Here is a 17,500-nt window from a genome sequence, read left to right as displayed (position 1 = left end):
ATTTTGCTTGTGTAATTTTGGTCGTTTTTGAAAAAATTTACTCGTGCTCATTTATTCCAAATTGCATTCAAAATCGGGCCGCAACGACTCCCGGGATTGGTTCAGAAAAGAATGGACACAAAAAACGATACAAAAGAAACAATGGAGCCTAACCCTAAGAACAAGAGAGCTGTGTCCTAAAGAGATTCAATGAAATTAGAGGTTGTAAAGAGCTGCGTCCCTGTTATTCATAAAATTGGCCATCAATTCACTTTCCAATTGATACTTAAAAGTGGTTGATGATAAGAGTCTAAATATTAGGGTCAAGATCATTCCAAATATTTACAGTACGATAATGAAAGTAGAAAAGTAATGCGCGCGGTAATATTAATTCTCGACAAGAATTGATCAGTTAGCCGGATAAATCAATAGCTTCTGCAAGTACCGGAGCAGAAATTACGTACAACAAAAGACAAAAAACAAAACAACTCCAAATAAAGACTAATCCCAAGTGACCAAAAACACAATGCTTTCCGACACCTGCAAAAAGACCCGATAAATCAGGGCTTGGCCCGTCATACAGTTGAAAGCCACAACGGCATCGCGTAAGATTTTCTTTAATCGGAATCTAGCGGAGGTCTTTCAACACGGGCAAGATATGGTCAAATTTCTTAGTTCCTGTAAACATGCGAGCAGCAAAGGTCTGTAGTGTTTGAAGTATGAGGACGTTTTTTTCCCCACACAGTGGAACAATACAGCAATTTATTGAAGAGCAATGAATCAACTAAAGACCATTCTACTGAATAACTGCATTACTGAAGACCATTCTTGTCCCCAGAGCCCTCAGTTTCTTTTGGTCACGAGCTGTTTCCCTGATTCCAAACGCCTACTTGCTTGTTTTGAAATTCCGGGCAAATGTCTCGGCAACAAGAAGCGGGAAAACAATGGTAGCGTCGGCGTAAACCTGGCAGGAAGTTTCAAACAAAGGTTTTCAAATTACATTTGAAAAATAACATTCTCTTCTGCAACATTCTTCTAGTTCAACGTTACGCACTTCTTGCGTATTGATTGGTATGCTGTGCGCAAACTTCAAGGTCAGCCAGCCCCGTCGAAACGGGTTGGATAGTTGACCGACAATACTGGTGAATAAAAACCATCTACCAGTTGGGTTATCGAGCCGAATATCGCGGCCCTCAAAATGCTTAGGAGAAAGTGTAGGGAAGTAAAGTTGAGTATATTCATTCACCAATCTCTCTTGTGCATTCCAAGACTTATTTTGCAATTATTATACCATGACAAGGTCTTTGACCATACTGTTTGTTACATAGGGAAGGAGACAGTGCAGCCCAGTGGTTATGGCACTTGCCTCGAGATCCGGGTTCCACACCCTTTCTGACCACTCCTTGAATTTGATCCTGTCAGTCCCTGGTTCAACTCAGGGTTTTCGAAAGCTTTGCACAGTACCGGATTTGATAACGAAAGTACCGGACATGGTTGTTTTCCGAGTGTAAGACCGATTGCAAGTGTATTGGGAGCGAAGCCTCAAGGAGGTCTGAAACTCTCAGAAATACTGGTTACATTCTTGAGATTGGAGAAAAAAACCAGAAAAGTTAACTTACCGTGTGAATAAAATGGTATTAAATCGATAATTCTGTTTGGTAAGCAAGTGCATTGGAACGCGATGAGACTTCTTGTTAGTTTGCAGGATTTATTGCACGATTGTCTAAGTGTTTCTTCAGCCCATGGCTTCCTGAGATACTCAAGTCCAAAAAAAAAAAAAAGCCAACAAATCTAAAAATTTATAGCGTCAAAGTACCGGACGTGAAGTGGTAAACAAGCAGACGAAACGTCCGGCCTCACCAGCATCCGATCGATTAGGGATATCCCCATACCTTCGCCGAATTTGAGCTTCATCTTTCGACAATTCACCGAGAAAGGCGATCCTGAAAACCATAATATGCGCGTCGATTCAAATCCACCAATCAGCGTATCGCGACCGTTGACAGTTCAAAACCACAACCCTACCACGATACGCTGATTAGTGGACTTCAATCGACGCGCATACCTCAAATGCCTTTGGTCGAGAATTTTGCACCGATCATGTTAAGAAAGCTTTATTACGGTTTTCAGGATCGCTTTTCTCAGTGAATTGTCGGAAGATGAAGCTCAAATTCGGCGAAGGTATGGGGCCATCCCTAATCGATTGTGTCTGTCTCAAATTAGCGCCATAAGGTGCTAGAACAACTAGACACGTCAATAAAGATTGTACTTGATTTATTTCCGAACACTGAGAGTAATGATAGAGATACCTTGACAGGAGAGGCAGTACTTTTAATCTTTCCCCATGATACGGCCTCGTCTGGCCTTGCTCCTGTGTCACTCCCATCAAACTCCTGGCCAGTGTTCACAAACACCGAGAAGTCAGCTCCGTTGCGCTAAACAAACACAAATGGTACCAAAAGGGTTGACATTTGACGTTTTTTTCTTCAGTTCTTCAGGCAGTTTGAGAGCTCCTTGACCTTGAAACCTCTTTTCAAAGCAAGGTCAAGAGCAACGGAGCTTTTCTTTGGAAAATTAGTTTTTTACACCTTTTACCCTTCCTTAACAGAAAATAAAAATTCATTTTATTTTACGGGAATTCAATAACAAATCAGGAAGAAATACAAATTTATACTAAATTAAATAGTTACCAACCTCTACCCGCCCAGCTGAGCCTTAGAAACGATTACTTAAAAGAAAACCGTAACTACACACAACTCTTTCCTATCAGCTTACAAATCTACTGCGACCTTCACTAACAAAGCGGATCTGATCGTAATGCACCAATCACCACTCACCATCCTCACAACCAACCAAATTACTTTTTCAACGCTCAGTCACAACAAACACCAGAGCATCACTACATTCGTTTGAATTTCCAACCGTCACTTGACTCCGAAGATGACTTCCGCTCAGGTTATTATCTGTATTCGTTTGAAAACGCAACTTTTTTTCTCCGTTTTCAAAAAAATTCGAGTCCACACCTAGCGTTTTCGCATCGTTTTTACCCGTCCACACGTATATATACGAAGAATCGATTTGAAAACGATAACCCCACTGCGCATGCTTGACGCATGAGTATTCGCTTTTACGTTAAGCTTTTACGATAACTATTTGGGCTGGTAGGTCCAGGTCTTACATAAAATCGTCGAGGTCTTGGCGGGCAACCACCAAATCGTTTCAACCTTCCGCCTTTTGACACCGCTAGTTAAAGTAACCAAATAATGTTCTACCGCCTTCTGGAATGGTCAGCTTGAAGAAGTAGCAAAGCTACATTTGCTTGAAAACAGCCCAACTTTTAAGGACGAGGAAGTGAAGCGCCTGTCCGACATCTTGAATACGATAATAATATTGCGCGGAGTGCTGGAACTGACAGTTTCACGTAAGCGTTTTCGAAAAGTTCCGGTTTCGTCCGTCCACACGTACAAGCGAAAACACCGTTTTGAAAAAGTTCCACTCTGGAGAGCGTTTTTAAAGGGCCACCGACAACCAGTGTCCTTTGCGCGCCTTTGTTGTTGTTATCATCCGGGCAATCCTCTGAACTCGTGGTTTTCAACATCATCCCGTGAAGAAGAACTTCTGCGAATAGCCCTTATGCGTGATGATGTCTGACTAGCTAATTTCACCACCAAGCCTCGAATTCGAAAATCAATTTGTAAATTTTAGCATGAGCTAAATTCCAAAGGAGAAAACTTGAAAAGAAACCCCACGTGCGAGCATTATTGCATGTCCAAATAACATGAATAATTTTGTGCAAACGAGGCTTGGTGGTGAAATTAGCTAGTCAGACGTCATCACGCATAAGGCCCATTCGCTGTTCGATTTGTTTTTTAATCCAAACGCCTTCCTCCTTTCGTTCCATAATCTTAAGGTTGAAGTAGTGAGCCAAATAACATGGCGCTTTTCCTTCCTCGGCGGACGACCTTTCTTCACAGTTTTCATTTCGCTTTTAACACGAACACAACACCCAAATAACGCCAAAAATACAATATTTAAACATTAAGGAAAATATTAACAAAGTTTGAAGCTACTGGGCATGCAAAACACGACGATGTGAGGCGATGGAATTTGACTTTTCAAGAAATACTAGTTTCTGTATTACAGAAAATGGCGCCGATAGCTTGCACGCCCGCAAAGACTTGTGGTTGTTGGTGGCTCTTTAAAAAGTGCCGTTTTCAGTGATCGTTTTCATCGGATACGTGTGGACGGAAGCCGTATCCGTAAAGAAAAAGTTGCCTTTTCAAATGAAAACGGATTCGTGTAGACGGGGCCTTAAACAAACAATAGACTTCCAATGCACCCCGCACCCTCCTACCAATGCACCCGGCTAGCACAGCCTTTCTTTTGCTTGCTCCGGATTTTGGCGTTCTCGAGAAAGACTGCATGAATCGAGTAAAATCTTTATTGAGTGTGCCCTTCATGTTGCCAGGATACAGTCTTGAACCCAAGCCTAATATACCAGATCTCGCTGCCATCTTGGTTTTTCACGGTACAGCGCGCTCAATTATAACCATCGGTTTTACCACTAAACGGATGCTCACACTGGAAAAACCCGTTTGACGAGAGCAAACAAGATTGACTAGTCCAGAAGTTCGGGCTGCGGCGGCTTCGAAGAGTTGACGCGATTCAGGCAGAGCCTCCTTTTCTCCTCCTCAGTAAAGAAAAAGACAAATTTAAAGGAGGCTCTGCTCGCAGGGTGTCACCAATGTGGCTCTATTCCCAGAATCAGAGTACAATGTGGGTTGAGTTTGTTGGTTCTCTACTCTGCTCGAAGAGTTTTTTTCCCTGACACAACGGCTTTCCCCTCTCCTCAAAAACCAACATTTGATTTGATTCGAGTTAATTTGAGTTATTTATGGTGTGTCCAATTAGTGCCTAGCGCTACAGGACTTGACACTTAAGTTCACTTCCCAAACTTTTCTACTTTTAGATGTTTGGAATAAACTTAATCGCAACTTTCTTATTTCCGTACAGATACCTTAGCCCTATCAAAAGCTGGAAACAATTTCACCCAATTAAAAAAAATACCAACCATCGCGTTAGTGTTACATATGTGATGCTTGCTCAGTCCTCCTCCTAAAATTATCATTCCAGTATGTTTTGCATGCAGCACTGTATTATTCATTCTTTTAATATCTGAAAAACAAAACCAAACAAACAAATAATAAAATGAATCAGTTATTACTTAATTCTCACTAATTTTCCAGGGAGTCGTTTTCTCGGTTCAGTAACTCTTCATCTGGGGGTGGGGGTGGGATACTTCCTGTTAATGGGTTACTGGGGAATGTGCCGCTGGATGGGGTTGCATTTTCACGACAGGATTGACTATAGTGGGGTTGCATTTTCAACAGAGTTCCCAACAGAGTTACTAGAATGGCATCGCAAATTATCGGTATTTTGGGGATAAGAAATTCTGGCTAGGCGGGTTTGAGACACTCTTCATTTAGTACACCAAATGCGTCATTTCATTTTAGGGTGATCTAGTTTAAAGGCTTTATGAAAGTGACTAAGTTAGGGTTGCTAAATTCTCACTTACCCAAGAAACTAAGACAGGGTGTACGATTGGCCATAAAATAGATGTCTATAGGGGTAGGGGTTTCCAAGAGGCCAGCAGCACATACCCAGCAACAACTGACCCAAGTATGGGGGGGAAGGGTGGACGGGGGAGGGGGAAGGAGCTCTTCATCCAAAACAATAACCTAGGACAGATTGCTCGAAGCCTGGTTAGTGCTAACCTTTGGTTAAGAGGTATCGGAACCTAAAGGTTTCCATGGTATTTAACGCTGATTAGTGCTAACCATGTGTTGAGCAACGAGAGCCTAGTCTGTTGTAAAAATAAAAATGAACATGAAGAAGTGTAGCTATTTTTCATTAATTTGTGGTTTATTTACCTTCTACAATGTCAATTACTAAACCAGGATTCTTGTAAGATTGAAAGTACAATGTATCTCCTATTGCACCATCTGTAAGGGCAGGACTGAACACTGGAATGTTATTCTGTTGAGAAATGTGCATTACACTGCATGTTATCCGTCAATTACAGAACAAACTGGCCAAATATCTTGGTGAAAAGGTCACCATTAACCCAGAGGGTCATAAAGCAACTAAAAAGAAAGTGTGGCTTCATTAAGCCACGGATGATTAGTGTCAGGTCTTATCCAATAAAGACTATAAACCGCAGGCCTGCATCATCATCATCATCATCATCATCATCATCATATCTATTTATTTACCCTCGGAATTTAGAGTAGCAAGGTGTAGCTAGGTCTCCAAGCTTTTACCCTCCCAACCATATGCCACAGAGGACAGACCACAACACCAGGAACTCCATGCGTTACTCTTTGCTAATAGTGTGTGGCTTCTTTTACGCCCCACGCGGTTATGAACATTGAAGGGTTTCAAGACCGGCCTACGGTTTATTGTCCTTAGTTTAACCATTTGCAGATGTCATTACAAAGGCATCACTTTCTTCTCAGTTATTTAACCCTTTGACTACCAAGCCGGCCTGAACCGGCCATACTTAGTATTTTACTCTGTCTAACACCAGACGATTTTTTACTCGTCAATGGGGCACCCCTGGGAGTCCATGGGTTAAAGACCCTGAGGGTTGGTCCAGCCATAGTCAATACCACAACCTCCCGCATGGCAGCCCGGTGCTCAACCAACTGAACCACCGGTGCACAGTCTTCAAATCACTTAATAACCAGCAGTCTCAGAGAGACAGGCCCGGTCTACAGTGTTTATTGTCCTCATCCATGAAGCCACCAAGAAAAAAAGCAGCTCCCCCTACATTTTTTTTCCAAAGACTAATTTTGTTTGGTTTTGAAAAAAGATTCCTTATGCTTATTCATTCCAAGGGGAACTAGAAATCATGTGACAATGTATATAAAACAGTTGTGCATCATAAAACTTGAATTGCAATAAAAAAGCACATTTCCTTATTTTTACTCTGCATATCTCGATCACTTGACAGGATAATAGTAACAGCTTTTCATATTGTCATCTTACCTTGTAAGCCCAATACCAAACCGAGTCTGGATTATTGATTTCTTTACCCAGCCTTGCTATAACTTTAGAGGGAGTCCATTTTGTTCCCTAACATCAAAATGACGAGTGCAATATAAAACAGGAAAACAAACGTTTTGTATCTAAGCAACCTTATAGGCACATCCCCATAATACAGTAACAGTAGTAGTGGCACGTTTTTCAGTTGAATTACAGCTGTAGTACTGTTATGGTAGCAATTTGGCCAATGGAACTACTAAGGTAAACAAAATTTAGATCAATTATAAAAAGGGCTACCCATTCTCACGCTGGGTTGCCAACTTGAAGATGCTTACTACCGCAAAGTGCAGCAGTGCCTTTATTAACATAACATAACACAACACATTTACACAAATATCATTAAAAATTAACGTTACAACTGTATGCTGGCCTACTACTGGCTTTAAAGTGTCACTATTAAACACTGTCCCCAATGTCCATAATTCTACCACTACACTGGGTGGGTGGGAGGGATCTTGCACTAAGGTGGCAGAAGACAAAAACTGCATATGCTCAGTGCACATGTCTCAAAGCCAGGCAAGTGCCACAACCCAGACTCCCCAGTGCAGCGTGATAAATCTGTTTCCTGCTTCTTTCATGCTTCAGCCAGCGGGAAACTCTAAATAATTTCAAGGACAATCCTGCCCACATCTTGAAGAAGAATTCCAAATTGTTCCAAACTTGCATCTTAATTTGTTGTAATTAATATAATTTGCAAGTAATGAGGTGCTTACACATTTAGATTAATGTTACAAGTTGTCCCCTAACATCTAAAACATCAATATCTATTTACAGTTAGAAATAACAGACAAACCACGTTCTTCAAATAAACATAAAACATTGGTATGACATCTGTCAATAATAATAATAATAATAATAATAACAATAACAATAACAATAACAATAACAATAACAATAATAATAATAATAATAATAACAATAATAATAATAATATGGATTGTTATAATATGAAAATGGATAGTTACCGGAAGGAACAAAGTGGAATGCCGAAAGATGGAAAAAAGGGAATGTGATGGTAAATGATGGGGAAAAGTTGTACAAATGAATTGCACAGCAAGGAGACCAGATTTAACACTAGAAGATACAGAGAAGAAGGAGATTATGCTTTAGATGTCTCATGCCAGATTGAAGCGAACAGAGAAGAGAAAAGAACGGAAAAAAGAACAAAAGTAACAGCAACTGAGTTTCGAGCTACGTGAACAAATGGAAGGGTATACAGTGAAAGAGATACCAACGGTGATGGATTGTTTCGGAAGAGGAGTGACGAGAAAGAATTGGAAAGAACAGCAAGGGGAATGCAAAAAAAGTGCATTATGGGAGAGTAAAACGATTACGTCTGGACCACCTAGTGGCTTGAAATGTGCGATTTGAAAGGGAGGGAAGAAAATGGCTGACTCTACTGTATAGTCAGTTTATTATTATTATTTGTATTATTATTATTATTATTATTATTATTATTGCTATTATTATTATTGCTGTTTTTCACATACACTTGGAAGACAATGAAACAATGTAATACTGAGAAGCCTAAAAAAGTATGAATGTATTTTTATTGATACCAGCATGCTTTGCTCCTGTAGCATCTTGTCCCATATTGGTAAAATCCACTGCTCAAAGTTACAATAGTTGTTGTTCGGAACAATAAGGTTACCAATCCGATTTATTCCCTTTTTTCGAAGTTCGGCCCCACGTAATGAGAAATCTCCAAGATATGACGGGGCCATACATTTCATGAGGTCTTCTTCAATGCCTCCTGCTGTTGTTACTACGTAGTCAACCTGAAAGGTGTTAATAGTTATGAATAACTACTGAAATATGTAAAGCCCAGTTCATCGAATGCCACAAGCAAGAAATATGGCATTCTTAGACAGACTGAAATTTTGGCTTGACGTGAATAATAACAGCATGGAAACTAAGTGGTAGAACACAAGTTGATTTAAAAGGGCAGGTACAAATGACAGGCCGGATCAACTCAGATTGCTCACCTCGGATCAAGCGAAAACAGTTTTGTAAGCCAGAACTATTCGATCTTTGCACCAATTTCACCAAGGTTAGCTAAAAGGTTACGGTTAGGGTGATTTCTTGAGGCCTTACCATTTTTTTTTATGTCAATCCAAGGTGAGCGATCTGAGTTGATCAGAGCTGATTTGGTCCAACTTTTGTAACTGCCTGATTTAAAAAGTAAATTGCTTTCATTAAACGTCATCCCTATCCCCATTAGCCATACAAGAATGGACACCTCAAATCTTTGATTACTGCCTTACCATGTTGTTTTTGAGAAGATATTTTATTGACTCTCTCACACCACTAGAGATCATATTTGAAGTGAATCCTAGGAATATTGTGCAGTTGTCAATTGGTCGCTCACCACCATCAAGATTCCTAACACCATTCCCAGGTTCTGGAATTGGTTCAAGTTTCTTCTTTATCTAAAAGTTGAATGAAATGAGTGTATATCTGAAGTGCAAAGATTATCTCAGTGGTGGGAGACAGCATGTTAAAGTGGCCAATGCCAAGTCTGACACTGTCAAGATATACAGGGGAGTTCCCCAGCCGGGTCTGTTTTAGGCCCCGTGTTCTTCAATATCATTTTGAACGACTTATTCTCCTTCGTTACAGAGGCTAAACTCTCGAACTATGCCGATGACAATCAATTAACTTCAAGTGATATAGCTCCAAGCGAGGATCAGGCTGTACTCGCTTGGGATTTAGGAGTCACCTCCAAATGGTTTTGTGATTGTGGTCTTACCCTGAACTTGGACAAATGCAAACTCCTAGTTTTGCCCGAACGAAAAAGTGATCAAGTAGAACTGGACATTGATGGTTCTCAAGTTAAAGCGACTGATAATGTTGAATTCTTACGTGTTGTAATTGACAATAAGTAAAACTTTAAGAGTCATATATCTAAGTCAATCGAGAAAGTAGGCAAACAAATTGGTGTACTTAATCAATTCAAACACATTCTTTCATTTTCGTCAAAGATACGTATATATAAGGCATTTATCATGCCACACTTTTCTTGTTGTAGTTCCATTTGGAATTGCTGTCTCAAAGAAGATAGTGACCGATTAGAGAGATTACACGAGAGGGCCCTCAGATACGAATTTAATGACTTTTCTAATGGATATGATAGTCTATGTTAAAAGATAGGCTGTACCCATTAAGTTGTAGACGGAAACAAGATATGCTTTATATAATTTTTAAAGCCCTCAACAACAACATGCCTCAGTACGTTCAATCTTTATTTAAATTAAGAGAAAAAAAGAAAATTATCAGGGGCAAACACAAACTTGTTTTACCTGTAGCTTAAAGATCACAACTTACAGCCTTAAATCAACTTCTTACATTGCCGCTAAGGCATGGAATGCATTACCTGATAACGTAAGATCAGTGGACAAATTTGGCCTTTTCAGGAATGAGATAAGAAAACTAAGTAAGTTGTAATTTCATACCAGAATTTATATTTATACTTATAATTGTTCCGTTGAACAAGAGACCAAACATGCCAATACGGAGAAAGAACCGTATTTAATTTAACAAGACAATTTGATCTAAAATACAAAGAAATTGCGTTGGCACTTGGCCTTACAAATGTTCAAAAGAAACAGAAAATAAACTTAGAAACTAACTGAAAACTTACTTCTTGACTGTCTCTGTAATTGAACGTACACTGTAGCAAACAGTCCGGTAAAACTTTAGCGAATCACTGGTTAGCAATTACAATAACTGGTTAGCAAACATGATGAACAACTGGTTAGCTTGGTTGTTTCTGCACAACTGAAAATCTTAGATTACGTGACTTTAAATCAAACGCTCTACGCGACGAGCCTTGCGACATATAAATTCAAGTGGAGCGCGCGAGCGATATTAAACGTAAACAGCGTGCACGTTTAACCAAACTCATAAAAACAAAGCTGAATGTTCAGCGACACAATAATACTATAATTTATATTCATACTTTTTTTCTATTTATTGCTAGAGTCCTAGAGGCCTAACAAGCCTCATTTTTACCCGAGTTTAAATAAATTCATCATCATCAAGTGCAGGTTATGAATGACTGAGACAAGTGACCTGTTGCATTTTGCTGGACAATCTTAAGCAATTTGTCGCTTTTAAAAGACACCTGAAAAATTCAGGTGGCTCCAATGGGATTGGAACCCATATCTGTGATGTCCATCTCTGTGATGCTGGTGCAATGCTCTTCCAACTGAGCTAATTTGTTGCGCTTATTTCTTCCTGTGAAGGACTTGATTAAGTTATAGCTCAGTTGGTAGAGCATTGCAATGACATCGCAGAGGTCATGGGTTCGAATCCTTTTGGAGCCAGCTGAATTTTTCAGGTGTCTATATGAGGCGAGATCGCTTAAATAATTTTCCAGATAAGTGTGCATTATGGGGGGTCATTTCTCTCTTAAGTACTCATTGAAATGCTCATGCTTAAGTTGTTTATTATGACATTCTCTTACACACCCTTTGCCTTTAGACTTGCAACATCTAGAATCTTCCATCAATTAAGGTACATAAATCAGCATTTTGACATCACTCCTCCCAGTGATGACTGCGGGAGGAGCTCAGAGGGGTGATGTAAAATATTAGGCTTTGTGAAACATTAGGCCCATGAAGCTTAAATGCTCTATGCTGCTGGTTATTAATGTGCAAATTGCCGGGGGAGGTGGGGAGGGGAGACTCCCACATAAAAATGGGAGGAATGCTCGTTGGAAATTTTAAATTAAACCCCTAAAGAAGACCAATCTGGGCATGGCCGAGGCTTCTTTGACCCCTAAAAAAGGCCTTTTTACACATTATATGAATCAGTCGAGTAAATAAAAAGAATTAAAAAGAAACATAGAAAATATACACTTTCATATTTCGTCGCGTGCAACCCTAAAGTAGATCTTCAGGGCTACATATGATGGCGTTTTTCCCAGAACACCCTACGTGAGACCGAAAGTTACACCCCTAAGTGAGACGACGAGCATCCCTCCCCTTTTTATATGGGAGTCCGCCCCTCCTCCCCCAGGGCAAATTGTGTCATTAAATGTCTTTTGTTGAAAAACAAATTGGGAGCAATTCTGGAATTCCTGGCTGTTGTATTCTTGCAGCAGCATCCTTTGAAAAATGAGGCATATAACAATCAGAGGTTTCATTAGAAGCCGGTCACCGGTGGTATACCGCTGTCTGTTTGTCAGAAATTTGTCTCTCACCGCCGGCTACTCTGCCTTGATTTTCACTCAAACCCTTGTAAAAGATAAGAGTGACCGCCGCTTACATTGATTACCACAGTCACTACTGCAAAAGTTATTGAAAGCCCTGAACAATACACCCTATTCGTATGCAAATGAGAGAATGGGTATTCTAAAATAAAGATTGTCTTAAAAATTAGCATGTAAAAATGATTGTCATTTTGTGAAAACGGATTTTCTTTGGACAAAAATGAAAAGACACTTTCTGCCAATGAATTTGTATGGGTAATTACCATCGTTCAAGCGCAATTAATTTGGGATAAATCAGCTCGACTAAATTTTCAAAGGCAACCAAATTGCACAAGCCCGTAGGGCAGGGCGAGTGCAACTTGAATAATTTGAGAGCTGATTTGTCCCAAATTGCACGATAACTTGTTAATATACAGTACATGCAAAACCTTGACCCTCTTTGTATCAAGTGCTGTGTTTGTTGGTCTAATATCAGGAGACAGAGAAGTCAAGCTGCGCGTTTGTTTTAATACATCTTCGAGAGAGCGTGATCACAAGACCTTCAATAGGTATTTCTCATTGTGTCTACATTTACTAATCAACTCGTTGCGTTTCATCGAAGGAACTGCTCTGTTGCGTTTCATCGAAGGAAATAACAAAAGAAAACTGGCAAAAGGCAGCAAAGATAATGTCCAGAAGGAATGCAATTGTCCGAGGAATACCACGTGCCCATTACAAGGAAAATGCCTCTCAAGAGACATCGTGTATCAGGCAACGGTGAAGACCAGCGAAAAGGAAGAAAAGTACGTAGGACTCACAGCAACTGATTTCAAAGCAAGGTACGCAAACCATAAAGCATCGTTTAAAGCAAGAGCGAAGAGCAACTCAACTGAACTGAGCAAATACATTTGGCAATTAAAGGACAGCAAGACCGACTATTCAATTTCGTGGAAAATTCTTTGTCACGCCTCGCATTATACTAACGCGACAAAACGTTGTAATTTATGCATAGCTGAAAAATATTACATCATATGCCAGCCGCAAACAGCAACACTCAATAAGCGCAACGAGTTGATTAGTAAATGTAGACACAATGAGAAATACCTATTGAAGAACGTTAGGTAAATAGGAGCGTGTAACACGAACGGCCATGTATGACTATAAAGCGGTAATCTTCAACGAATAAAATCACTCTTGGTTACACACTGATGAGTGCAGGACAAACTGAACGTCCTGTACGAAACAGGCCTGTATGAAAACCAGAGGCAAAAGTATGATCGTGTCCTGATTATTCATTCATTTATACATATATATATATATATACATACACCCGTTTTCAAAAACGTTGCAATTTCAAAGTATATATGATATACATATGCCTTTTGTTTTCTCATCAGAAAGGTGTTGACAGAAAAAAACAATAGGGGGCCATATTTACAAAAGGAAAGAACAATAGCTGGTGTCAAACCTTTTGAAGGCTTTGTTTGAATTTCACCAGTTTACCTCTTTGTAGCATCCACCATACCTTTTCTTCTCTTTTTTTTTTTATAATTGAAAAGAATAAGGTATGTGAGAAAGGCAGTATCTTAACAACTTAACAACTCAGTGTTTTTTTTCCTAACTGAAAGAACTGCTCGGGTTATGAAGATGGTGATTACTAGTCAGCTCTTTTCCGAATTACCATGAAGAACAGAGCAGTTTCGCCACACATCTCAACTCAAAAGCCAAAAAAAAAAGTAGAACGTAAATTACTTTTGGAGAAAGTTAAGTTGTATAAGGTTTTCACATGACTGTCATCGCCGCCATGTTGGTGGACGAAAACAAAAGATCTTTCGTTAGCTTCTTTTGTTCGTCCACCAGAAGTCGTACTTTTCTTTATTTTGTTATTGGTGTCTCTAGAGGTTGGTTGAAAACTTCCTATATTTCATTACTTATGGCTTGATCTTTGAGTTTTGAAAGGTGTCTAACGAATTTATAATTGGATAATGTTTGTTGGGAATATTGTCTTGGCAATTCGCTTTGTTCTGGTCTTTCATATACCGGATCCGAAATAATTAATGCCCGTAAAACAAAAGAACAACGTGAACATAATAGCCAATTAGCAAGGCCTAATCGGAATAACAATAATTCTTTTGTCCTCCGCCATTTTAGTCCAGTATATGAAAGTCTACCCCAAAACACTTATTGTTTGCGATTTCTTGTCATCTCCACAAAGCCACGAGTTATTGTCAGCCTCCTGATGCAATAGCGAGGAAGCATGAGTAGCACTTTACTCATTGTTTTGCTTTTCTCGATTTCGGCCTTGCTGGCATGAACCCCGTGTGCATGGTGAATCATTCCAAGGCTTAAATGACTTAATGAGTCATAAATTTTGGTTGGTTCGAAGGTTGTTTTGTTGGTGGGTTTACAGACCACACCTCTTTGTGATTACTACCCGTGAAATATTAGTTCCCGTAACGAACATTTAAAAAAATTAGGATTAAAGAACTCCCGGTTGAATCAATTAAATACTGTTCCATTTCCCTCAAATAGCTTGTGGGATTTTTCTCGTCAATTTTTGAATATTATTTTTTTTAAAAGAAAAACGCATTGTTCTTTCAGCGTGAAATACACATACTCCGTGTCTCACCTTTCTGATGAGAAAACAAAAGGCATATATATATCATATATACTTTGAAATTGCAACGTTTTGAAAACGGGTGTATATATATATATATATAATTATATATATATTAACGCTTTTCTTGAAGGTCTCCTTTGAGCAAGGCCAAATTAGTGCAAAAAAGAATAATGAACTTGCCAGTGTCCCCCGCAGTTTCCAGTCTTGTAGTGCCCGTTTAAGTGAAATAAAAAAATACTGGAAAACTCGATCGAGTATCCGGAGAAAAACCAGATCGATAACCAACAAACTCAACAACGCATGACGCCGAACCGGTGAATCGAACTCAGCCAACATTGGTGGGAGGTGTGTGCTCTCCATATTGAAACATACAGGACCAAATGAATGGACATGTTCTTCAGACGATGCCGCTACACGAACACATGCACAATAGTGTCCGGGGCTAAACTTGTAAGGTCTTACCATTTCGTTTACTTCGTCCACAGCCCTTCCGAAGTGTGCTGCCTGAAATCCTGATGTCCGGTACGAGTCAAGTAACGCGCGATAGTTCACGTCATTGCCGAAGTCATATCCTCTTACCTCTACCGAATCTTCAGGCACTGGATCGCTAGCCATGAGAATTGCATCTTTGACCATTTGCGGAATGTCAGTCATTTTTGGTTGTTGCCTCGGAAGAGGATGTGCTAATGGGCCATTTCCGAGTTGCTGTTTCTCGGTTGGTGCTCAACTATTGTGAAGGAAATGAGTTTGATTTGCATAAGATTACGCAACTCATTTGTGCACCAGGACTCGCTTTGAAACTGCACGAGGCATGCAGCAACACAAAACGAGGGGCCGAGGCCGGGGACCGGGATGAACAAGATGGTCGTCACGCAACGTTCTCATTTGCTTGTTTTCGCAAAATTGTTCTCAATGTTGTTGTCTTTTTTTATCATAAAACTGGATTCGATCCCTTGAGGTCCGATTTAGAATTGGCAAGCAAATTTCCTGCGCGACTCTGATTTTACTACAAACTGTTTGTACTAAAGTCAGACAACAACATTGACAATTACAACAACACGAGAGAACGTTGCGTGACTGCGTGACGACCATCGTGGAACTGTGATTCCGTTGTTGTTTTTTTTACTAAGTAAACATTACAATGCGATTTTTAAGTGTGGAGCTCAGCGAGTCTTCAGTGTCTCTGGCAGTTGGTGTATATTCCATAAACTCCAATTTCAGCAGTTTCGGAAATTCGCTTAATTTCGAAAAACAGAAAAACAAACGCCAGTTTTTGGAAAGACAAAGATGGATGCTCGCAAAAACCAACTGCTTAAAGGGACTATGTCATCTCAGGCGCATGCGTGTAGCAATGAAAGGCGCTTTGAAAAAGTCGGGCCAACTTTTTCAAATTCCGTCGAAGACTCAGTCAGCCTGTTTCAATCGCTTTCTATCACGTCCATCTCTAGCCGAGAAGCGACATTTACTTTCAAGGATCAATCTCTTGTAATTAAATAAGCTTTCTGTTTCGATATTTTTATTCGTTTTGGCTCCTGGATCACTATTTTCGTCATTTATAATGTCAAGTGCTGGCGGTCATCGGGCTGGTAGCGGACGAAAGAGGATATACGACAGCAGCGCGGCAAAAAGGAAAGTTTGGGATCGAGGACATAAAAGGATTTGGCTCGATGCTATTATTTATTCCTCCTGGGTCTCGGCGAAATTAAAATGTGGTTTCAATGCGGACTCAAAGTTTGCAAGCCATCTACTCTCTCTGGAACAAAGACGAAGGTAAGCCTGAGTTGGAATTGGTATGGTATTGTATGCAAATATAAGTATTTTTTTAATGATTGTTTTAATATCCTTTTATTCTAGGGAAAATAATTTTAAATTCTTCGCTAAAGCGGGACCACGCACAGACATTGATGATACTCCTCTTGGAAAGCGACGAAGGGTCGACCACAAGGATGTCCTTGAAGGTGTGTTTTCTTCCTTGTGTTCGCTAAAAAATTTCTCTACATTTACTCATTAGCATATGAATAGGGTGAAAATCTTCGTGAAAAACGCAATATACAAATAAGGGAACGATTAAAATTTCGCTGTTAGTTAATATTGATCACGTCTTTCTTATTTTACAAAGACCCATACTGACGTCGACGCCCGCTAAAGCTGCTCCAATATCAAAGAAACCTCTGCCGGCAAATGTATCTCCGTTGCGGGTCACTGGAACACCTAATGAGTAAGTTTTGTAAAATATTTACATACAAGTGAAAGCAAGAATTAATTCTGTTCTTTCGAAATAAAATAGAGGGAAATCAACTGCGCTTGACATGATCTAGCATGCTCGCTTTTCTATCATTTTATAATCGACATTCCATTGCAGAGACAATGATATAGTTGTATTTCGTACTCAGAATTCATTGGGAATAGTCAAATACTTCTACTCGGTAAAATCATTATTATTTTTGGATTGACCATGTTGTCGTTGTTCTTAGATTAATCAAATGGGTTAATTCCGCATCTGAATTGTTATATTCTGTAACTAGCCTAATTCTCAGTCAACTCGAGGGCACACTCTTTTCCCTTTCCCATGGAGAGAGAGGGAATGCAAATGAACTGTATGGTCT

At 39.7% G+C, this 17,500-nt stretch overlaps 1 protein-coding gene across 1 annotated transcript; it reads right to left on the bottom strand.

Annotated features, from left to right (window-relative positions):
* Positions 1-821: 821 nt before the first annotated feature.
* On the bottom strand, positions 822-15,730 carry LOC138024399 (deoxyhypusine synthase-like). Its single transcript, XM_068871608.1, has 8 exons — positions 15,357-15,730; positions 9,348-9,512; positions 8,643-8,861; positions 7,027-7,113; positions 5,910-6,015; positions 5,051-5,154; positions 2,289-2,414; positions 822-943 (listed from the first exon to the last, which is right to left on the bottom strand). The coding sequence occupies exons 1-8, from the start codon at positions 15,546-15,548 to the stop codon at positions 866-868; spliced, it is 1,077 nt and encodes a 358-aa protein (XP_068727709.1). The 5' UTR covers positions 15,549-15,730; the 3' UTR covers positions 822-865.
* Between the last annotated feature and the right edge of the window lie 1,770 nt (positions 15,731-17,500).

The sequence above is a fragment of the Montipora capricornis genome, chromosome 2 (assembly GCF_036669925.1).
Source record: "Montipora capricornis isolate CH-2021 chromosome 2, ASM3666992v2, whole genome shotgun sequence".
NCBI classification, from domain to species: domain Eukaryota; kingdom Metazoa; phylum Cnidaria; class Anthozoa; order Scleractinia; family Acroporidae; genus Montipora; species Montipora capricornis.
Note: the sequence above shows the minus strand (reverse complement) of the source record. Positions and strands in the feature narration are given on the sequence as shown.